Source organism: Mus caroli, chromosome 10, assembly GCF_900094665.2.
Source record: "Mus caroli chromosome 10, CAROLI_EIJ_v1.1, whole genome shotgun sequence".
Classification (NCBI taxonomy): domain Eukaryota; kingdom Metazoa; phylum Chordata; class Mammalia; order Rodentia; family Muridae; genus Mus; species Mus caroli.
Genome location: NC_034579.1, coordinates 73969705 through 73978432, shown reverse-complemented (window position 1 = coordinate 73978432; position 8728 = coordinate 73969705). Strand labels below are relative to the sequence as shown.

At 53.7% G+C, this 8728-nt stretch overlaps 1 protein-coding gene across 1 annotated transcript; it reads right to left on the bottom strand.

The window, feature by feature from the left end:
* Positions 1 to 1071: 1071 nt before the first annotated feature.
* Positions 1072 to 7869, bottom strand: Cnn2 (calponin 2). Its single transcript, XM_021173809.2, has 7 exons — positions 7721 to 7869; positions 4981 to 5102; positions 4101 to 4167; positions 3860 to 3997; positions 3134 to 3250; positions 2890 to 3036; positions 1072 to 2090 (listed from the first exon to the last, which is right to left on the bottom strand). Exons 1-7 carry the CDS (start codon positions 7781 to 7783, stop codon positions 1827 to 1829), a joined length of 918 nt encoding a protein of 305 aa, XP_021029468.1. The 5' UTR covers positions 7784 to 7869; the 3' UTR covers positions 1072 to 1826.
* Positions 7870 to 8728: the final 859 nt, after the last annotated feature.

Sequence of the window (8728 nt, the reverse complement as noted above, 5' to 3'; positions counted from 1 at the left end):
GGCGCCCTAAGGAGCACCCGGCCCCGCCCCCTAACGCTACTATTGGATAATGCACCTGCTACTCAGGCGACTTTGCCATTGGAGGAGGCGGGACCACAGCCCGGCTCTCCGAGCCGGGTTTCTTAAAGGGACCACAGGATTCCTGCTGCATTAGTTTGTCTTCACTGGGACGCGACAAAGAGGGGGTCAACGGGTCACCCGTGAGTTCACATCTTGAAATGGCAACTCCCCACAGCAAGACATTCTTGTCTCCTCTCCCCAAGGACTTCTTTTTAAAAATACTTTTTAATTTTGAGAGTGGCTCACACTGATATGGTAGTCCTGGAAATCACTGCTTAGACCAGGCTGGTCTCACAGAGATCAGCCTGCCTCTGCCTCCTGAGTGCTGGGATTAAAGGCGTGCGCCACCACAAGTAACCTTTGTTTTTAAATTTAATTAATTTGTTTATTAGGGTAGGACACATGCATGCATGGCATATCTGTGGAGTTCAGAGGACCATTTCCTGGAGTCTATTCTTGCCTACCATGATGTGGGACCTCAGGCAAAGACCAAGTTTAGGTCGAAAGGGTTGCACAAGGTCTTTATATCCTGTGCCATCTCCTGCCACCAGCCAGAATTGTACCCCAGCCTCTGAGAGCTCATCTCCAAAGTAGAGTTTCAAGGACCTGCACATTCATTTTAGAAACATCCTCTGGTCTAGACGATTTCAGGATCAGGTGGCAGCCCAATATCCTAAGATTAGAATCAACAGTTGCCTGGATTGTAGGCAAAATTCCCAGATGTCTCCTACTCTGGAAAAAAAAAAAAACTGGTTTATTTCACAAAGCATAGAGGGAGATAGGTGTAGATCACCCTGGCAAGGGTGAGTTAGGGGGCCTTAGAGTTGGGGTTTTGCGGATGTATAGGAGTTGGAAGGAAGCTGGTGAGGGAGACTCAGCCTCTTCCTCCACCCTAGCCCCGATCTCACATCATTCATTCAACTGTGCCTGTTTCGCCTTCTCCCTAACTTTTGTGCAGGGCTTGCCCCTGCTTCTAGACAGCGCCCCCTCCATCACGGCCAACTTCAGGAATGTACTTTACTCTTAGAAACAGAGGTTTTTATTGGTTTTTTTTTTTTTTTGGTCCACACAGGGAATTTCACATTTTCTGGCAGTGCAGGGGCCCGTGTGGGTCATGTGTGGCACCTTCCGAGGCTGAGACTCTAGCACACCTAATCAGGACCTGCACAGGGACGCAGGGAGACCTTCAAACACCAGAGGATCGAGGGAGGGCTGCAGGTGTTGGGGTCACATCTGGCTTGCCTCAGTTTCCCCATGGGGCACAGGAGGGTGAAGTCTGAGAGTTGTGGGAAAGCAAATTTAGTCCCTCAAAATGCCTGCAGTATTTTAAAGCCCAGTGTACTCCAATACTTTTGAGGCAAAACCCCTTGTTTTCTTTCATTGAAACTGCCTGTAATTTCCCCGGGTTCCCAAACCACAAACTGCTGTGAAAGAGATGAAGAAACAGGAAGCCCATTGGGGCCAGCCTCTCCCACAGCCCACTGGGAAACAAACGCACAGCCTCACTGTCCCACCAAGGACACCCATGCCCCCTGTCTGGTGGGTCAGTCCTGGGAAGGAAGCGAGGCATGGTGGGTGAGGAAGGAGCATAGATAGCACAGATCTGTCATCCCAGCCCTTGGGAAGCTGAGGCAGGAGGATTGCAGTGAGTTCCAGGCCAGAGAGAGATACAAAGAGATGACCAGTTTCCAAACACAAAACACAATGAAAACCCCAAAGCCCACACAGGGCTGCTGATGCAGTGGGGGAGCTGGTATGCCGGGTGCTCAGTAGCCGGCTTCCTCCTGGCAGTAGGCCAGGTACTCAGGGGCCTCGCCTTGGCCGTCACCCGCAGGAGCCCCGTCAGCTACAGAGCCCTGTGGACAATACTTGGGGTCGTAGATCTGCCGCCCCAGTCCGAAGACCTGGCCGCTCTGGTTGGCGCCCTGCGTGTAGCCCATCTGCAGGGACATGGAAGAGTTGTCGCACTTGTCGGTGCCCAGCTTGGTGTCATAGATGTGCCTCCGGGTCCCTGGAGCTGTCATGCCCACCTGGAGACAGGGGAGAAGGTAAGTGGGGCTCAGAGGAAGAGCAGCTAATCCCCTCAGTGTACTCCGAGTAACTCTCTACAGGGCTCCCAAAGCTTAGACAAAACCCTTTTGTTTCTTGAAGGCTTGATCTTGGACTAGAGAGATGGCTCCGTGGTTAAGAGCACTGACTGCTCTTCCAGAGGTCCTGAGTTCAATTTCCAGCAACCACATGGGGCTCACAACCATCTGTAATGGGATCTGATGCTCTCTTCTGGTGTGCCTAAAGACAGCTACAGTGTACTTATATAAATAAAAATAAATAAATCTTAAAAAAAAAAAAGACTTAGTCTCATGTAGCACAGGCTAGCCTCAAACTCATTCTGCAGTGGAGGATGGCTCTGGACTCCTGCTTCTCTGCTACTTTCTGAGGATGATGAGCGCATGCCCAGTCTATGCCGTGCTGAGTCAGGAGAGCTGCGGAGAGCTCCAGGCTACCCTCGGCTACATAGTCAGCCCCTGGCTCAAACCCAGCCCTCTGCACAAAAACAAAACGAAATACAACTTTTTGTCCCAACCTCCCACTATCTCCTTCTGAAGTCCCCAAAACCTCAGGGACACACCCATTCAACTTAACAAAAAGGTGAGAGTATCAGGTGGGGGTGGGCATTTAGGCACAGAGTAGGGCTGTCACTTCTGCAAGCAGGCACAGTGAGGGAGAACCAGAGTTGAGGCTAGAATCTCCCAGGCTGAGGTGGGGGTCACAGCCGGGGTGTCAGGGTGCAGGGGCACGAGGGCACGGGGGTGCTGGGGTGGGACCCACCTGGCTGGCACACTTGTTGGTACCCATCTGAAGGCTGATGGTGCAGTGGTCCATGGGAGGCAAGATGTGGTTCTTGGGGTCATAGAGATGTCTCCTGGTACCGTAGGCTGTCATGCCAGACTGGCTGGCACACTTGTTGGTGCCCATCTGCAGGGGGCAGTAGGGGATTAGAGTGCTGTCGGCAGGCTCTAAACCTTCCTTCGAGCTCAAGGGGTTAGGGCCCTGTCCAGGCTCTGGGACTGACCTGCAGCCCGATGACGCACTGGCCAGCCTTCATGGTGGCGTCGTCAAAGTTCCTCTCCTGTTTCTCCGAATACTTAACCCCAATGTCCACACCACTCTGCAGCCCCTTGGTCTTGGCCTGGATGGAGGGGGGGTGAAGGAAGCTGTCAGTGGATACAACCCTGCCCCTCAGGTGTCTGGCCCTGCCCTCAAACCTCCAAGTCCACTATAGGGGCTTCTCACCACCTCCCCAACTTCTTGTTGAAAGGTGGTAGACTCTAGACAGCAAATTTTTCCTTCCTCCCCACTTCTGGCATCAGGTGAAGTGACTTTTATTTGTTTGTTTATTTATTCTATGTATATGAATATACTATAGCTGTCCTCAGACACACCAGAAGAGGGCATCAGATCCCATTACAGATGGTTGTGAGCCACCATGCGGTTGCTGGGAATTGAACTCAGGACCTCTGGAAGAGCAGACTTTAACCACTGAGCCATTTCTCCAGTCTGTTTGTTTGATTTTTTTTTTTGACACAGGGTCTCACTATGGAGCCCTAGCTGTCCTGGAACTTGCTTTGTAGAGCTGGCTGGCCTTGAACTGAGAGATTCACCTCCTCTGCCTCCCCAGTGCTGGGACTAAAGGTGTAGGCCACCTTGCCAGGCCAGAGTGACCTGTGTGGGTCTGGTTCCTTACTCACTGACACCAGTCTTCTCGCTGGTGGCACTAGCCTGCCCACCCGGACCTCACCTTTCCAGCCAGTGCAAGCAGAGACACTTGCACCTGTGTCATGTTCCCACTCTCGAACAGGTCATTGGCCTCGAACAGGTCCACAGGGTTCATGCCATAGCTGACCATGGCCTTGATGAAGTTGGAGAGATTTTCTAGCTGGGAGAAGGCAAGGGAAGGGTGGTGAAGCTGGGATCACAACTACACATGGGCTGGGCGGGCCATGTCCCCTGCTCTCCTGGCTGCTCATCAGCCCCCTCACCTGGTGCCAGTTCTGCATAGAGCGGTTGATTTTGGGGACAGAGCCCGGCTGCAGCTTGTTCATGAGTCTGGGAAGAGATGACCAGGACCTTCTATTGGTTTCCTGACCTCAGCAAGCTTATGCCTTTCCAGGAAACCTCAATGCCTCCACCCAGCCTCAGTTTCCCTTCACCCACCACGCAAACAACACTGCTGCTGCTAGATGCTAGGAATGTAATCTTAAACCGTGGAGTTTGGGGGAAATCTGAGAACTTTGAATATAATTTTTTTCACGTGCATAATTGTGGAATATCCAAATATGTGCATAGCACGCAAGATGGCGAAATTTCCAGAAGTGTTATCTACTGAAGCAGGAAAGAAAAACCTATGGTAGGAATGCTAAGAGCTAGGGTGTTCAGAGAAAGCAAAAAAGCAAAGAAACGTCGGACTGAACAGAGATGTGATTGGAAACCAAGCAAAACAGCAAGAAAAGGCACGGAGGGACCGGACAGAGGGCTCAGGGCTTAAGGGTGCTAGCTGTTTGCTGCTCTAGGCCCTGGGATCAGTTCCCAGCACCCATGTCAGAACGGCCAGCTCCAAAGGACTGGAGCGCCCTCTTATGGCCTCTGAGGAAAGTGCAATCATGTGCACATAGATGGGGTGGGGGTGGGCAGGAAACAGACACAAATAAAAATTAAGTAAGCCCTAAATAATAATAATAATAATAATAATAATAATAATAATAATAAAAAGACAACACAGTGAGCAAAGAGAATGAACGATAAAAGTGAGATCATGCAATAAGACAAGAAAAAAAAAAAAACCAGAAACATACAACATACAGCAGCCATGCATCAAGGAGTGCTCAGGGGCGATGCCCTTGTGCGCTGATAAACACTCACGTGCATAGGATAACCCCATCTTTCAGACCCTTCTGGAAGTCAGGGCCAATGGAGAGGCCCGTGAGTCCCTCTATCCAGCTTCGGAGTTCTGCTTCCTTTTGAGGGTCATATTTGGACAGGAGCTGGAAGAGCAAAGAGCTAGGGCTGAGGTGGGGCACAGACACACCCCGTGAGAGTGGCCTCGTAGATGAGACCAGAGACAGCCGGGCAAGAAGGGTGTCTGAAAGCCCAGGCTACCTCCTGCTGCCACCTCCCTAGAGCAGGATGACACGTGTCACCTTGGTGTGCTGGGGATGAAAGCAACAGGCTGTGTTAAGTCAGTACTGTACACCAGCTGAGCTGGTGGCCCAGCGCCTGTCCATCCTCACAGTGTCTGAGCACTTCCTATAGGCAGAGGGCTTTGCATCCAGAAGGTTCACTACTGACACTTGTAGAGGCCTGTTCTTTTTTATGGCTGAGCAGTATTCCAGCTGGCCGACCGACCTCTGAGGAGGCCCGACTTACATACTCAACTTCCCACCGACGCACCGTGCTGGGAGCCCGGGGCGGGCACTCCCTCTACAGATTTCTCTCATGTTCTCAAGGCAGCAGGAGAGCTGCCCTGTGTGGGCAGTGAAGAAACCTCAACTCTCCTGGCCTCAGTTTCCCCATCTCTTTCTTTTCTTTCCTTTCCTTTCTTTTTTCTTTTTCTTTTTCTTTTTCTTTTTTTTTTTTTTTTTTTTGCAGGGTTTCTCTGCCCTTACTATATATAGACCAGGTCAGAGATCCACACAGGATTAAAGGAGTGCAGTTTTTTTGTTTTTGTTTTTGTTTTTGTTTTTGTTTTTGTTTTTTGTTTTAATCTTTATGTGTCTGTGTGACAGTGTGAGATTTTGTAGTCACAGTGCTGCTGGGTCCTTCAAAAGGGCAATCAGTGCTCCCAACCATCTCTCCATCCGCCAATCCCCTGCCCCAGGTTTTTCGAGACAGGGTTTCTCTGTGTAGCCCAGGCTGTCCTGGAGCCCAGTTTGTAGACCAGGCTGGCCTCGAACTTAGAAACCTGTCTGCCTCTGCCTCCCAAGTGCTGGAATTAAAGGGGTGCACCACCACCACCTGGCAGTTTCCTATCTGGACTGGTATGTGTAAGAGTTCGCTGTCAGGAGCTCCCTCTCCCCTTCCTGTCTTTTAAAAACCTTCGAAGTGGGATTAGCTGGGTGCAGGGGCAGCTGGGGCAGCTGTTCCCAAGACTAGGAGCCACCCTGTCCCACAGGAAAAAACAAGGACAGCCCAGAGGGGAGCAGGGGTCGGCCAGGGACGCCAAACATGCCTGGTCCAGCTGTGCCACGTCCCTAGCCACTCTGAGGACCAAGGAGGAGGGCAGGGTCTCAGTCCCGCCCGCTAGGGCCACCTCCCTCCCCACTGCCCTTCAGCGCATTCCTGCCCGCCGGCCACAAACTACCAGGAATGCGGTGGTCTAAATCAAGACCAGCTGTTCCCCAGTGGCCAGGCTCCTCAACCGGACCGAACAAAGCCCCACGGGATATGGGCCAGCTAGGGGGGTAAACTGAGGCACGTAGGTCAGGCAGAAAAGTCTCCGGATCCCCCCTCCCAGTGGACAATGCAACCCTTCTGTGACCCCTGCAGGCTAGTGTGGGCCGTTCCACCTCCCAGCTCCACAGTCGGAGGAGATCTGACAGCTCATCCCCTGACTAGGTGCTGACCTGTCCCTGGCCCCACCCAGCTCCTAAAACTCTATCCTTGGGGCTGACCTGACTCTTTCTTTCACTTTCTCTGTTCCAGGGAGGTGTGTCCAGTCTGTCCAGGAAGAATTGGGCAGGGTCGTCAGAATTGCTGTGTGTCTCTGGGGAACTAGAGCAACCTCTCTGAGCCCAGGGTGGGAACTGAAATAGCAACTTGTCTCTAGCAGGCTGAGGATAGCAACATGGGTGGCATGAGGTAGGTATGCCTCTCCTGTCACTTGTAGGGACCTGGCAGGTGCCAGTCGGAGGTGGGTCCGACTGGTAGCTTCAGCGTGCCTAGGCAAGTTGCTTGGCTTTAGCTGACTGTGAAACTTGTATTCCCAGGTGCCAGGTGTGTGCGTGTGGTTGGCGGATCTATCTAGAAGGTTTCAGGATGTCAGGCCTGAGCCCCCTAAGTCTGGGATCAGTGTCTCTCTCATCAGCTCAGGACACCTTGCTGTATGGCTCACCAGATGTCCCTCCGAAACTGGTGACTTCAGTGTTCTCCTGCATTTGCGGTTCCTCTCAGTGAGCCCTTTCCCAGGTGTGTGTGGGAGTCCTGGAACGGACCACACCCTGTTAAGAAGGCCACCGGCCCCGCCCCCTTCCCTGTCCCCAACTTAAGTGGCTTAGATGAAACGGGAAGTTTCGACAGGTAATGAAGATGGGGCCTCGGGGGCACTCTCAGACTCCCGGCTCGCTCGTGTGCTCTGTGCTCGCTTTCTTTCTCCCGGACCTTAAGTTTCTTACATCCTGCAAGGGGCTCAGAGTGCAGGAAGCCCGGGGCGCGGGGGACTTAGAGGTCCAGGGGCAGGGCTGGAGGTGACATCCGGGATGCGGATAAAATGGGTCCCCAGCCTCCCAGACGCCACAGCTCCCCACAGCACCCCAGACCCTCCGGACGTCAGGGTAAAGCAAAGCCCGGCTGGCCCGGCTCCTGCATCGGTCGCGCGTTCGAGGCTGGCGAGCCCCGCGCCCATCGGTCGTGCGTTCGAGGCTGGCGAGCCCCGCAGCCCACTCACCCGGTTCTTGACCTCGGCCGAGAGCCCGTAGGACGGGCCCTTGTTGAACTGCGTGGAGCTCATGGCGCGGGACCCCGGCGCGGGACAGGAGGACCAGCGGGACCGGCAGAGGGTCGGGCTGCGGGCAGACGGCCCGGGACAGGGCTGAGCGCCGCCCTCGCCGCCGATTGGCTGGCATAGCAAATGTCCTTATAAGGCGTGGAAGCGCCGAATTCCTGTGGCCGCGACTTCCTGAGCCCCACTCGGCCGCCGGGACCCCCGCCCGCCAGAGCCACCCTAGCATCCCGGCGGATCAGGAGGGGCCCGCCGTTCTGTTCGTAGTTGCGGGAAACTGAGGCAGCGAAGGGCGTGGGCTTCCGACCTGGGCCAGAAGTCAGTTTACTCCTCCTGTATCATAGTGAGAGACAGAAAACTGTTCGGTGGGATCCTAAATCCTAAAATCTTGCTAGAAACCTTCTCTGCCACTACCGGCACTTACCAGCATCTTGCCCCCTCTCCAAACATCTCAGTGGGAAGGGGCAGGGGGCGGCATAGACAGGAATGGGGGGTGGGGGAGCTTCTCAGAGGAGGAGGCCTCGGGAGCTGGAGCACTGATGGATTTCTCAGTCCAAAAGGAAAAGGCTTTCTGCTAGAACACCAAATATGCAAAATATGGAGGGTGGGAGAAGGCGATCGGTTGGAGGTCGGGGTGGGGCTCCCAGAAGGGCTGAGGGTTGCTGGCTGATTGTGTGAGGGTGGATCAAGTTGATTCCTGAGGGGCTGGTCCTGCCCCACATAACACAGGCAGACAGATGCTGGGAGTCTCAAAGAACTCTCAGGGTTTGACAGAGAGGCCTTGGCCATAGGGCGGAAGCATAGTTTTTTCGAGACAGGATTTCTCTGGAACTCACTCTGTAGACCAGGGTGGCCTCGAACTCAGAAATTCGCCTGCCTCTGCCTCCCAAGTGCTGGGATTAAAGGCGTGCGCCACCACGCCCGGTGGTTGGATACTTCTGAAGGGTGGCTTTC

What these genes read in the sequence shown, in the direction of transcription:
- Cnn2 (XM_021173809.2), bottom strand. Translation starts at nt 7,783, where the DNA reads ATGAGCTCCACGCAGTTCAACAAGGGCCCGTCCTACGGGCTCTCGGCC. An exon ending in GATGGGGTTATCCTATGCAC is followed by an intron (nt 4,168 to 4,980) that starts GTGAGTGTTTAT and finishes ATCTCTTCCCAG; the next exon opens with ACTCATGAACAAGCTGCAGC. An exon ending in CCAACAAGTGTGCCAGCCAG is followed by an intron (nt 2,091 to 2,889) that starts GTGGGTCCCACC and finishes CCCTGTCTCCAG; the next exon opens with GTGGGCATGACAGCTCCAGG.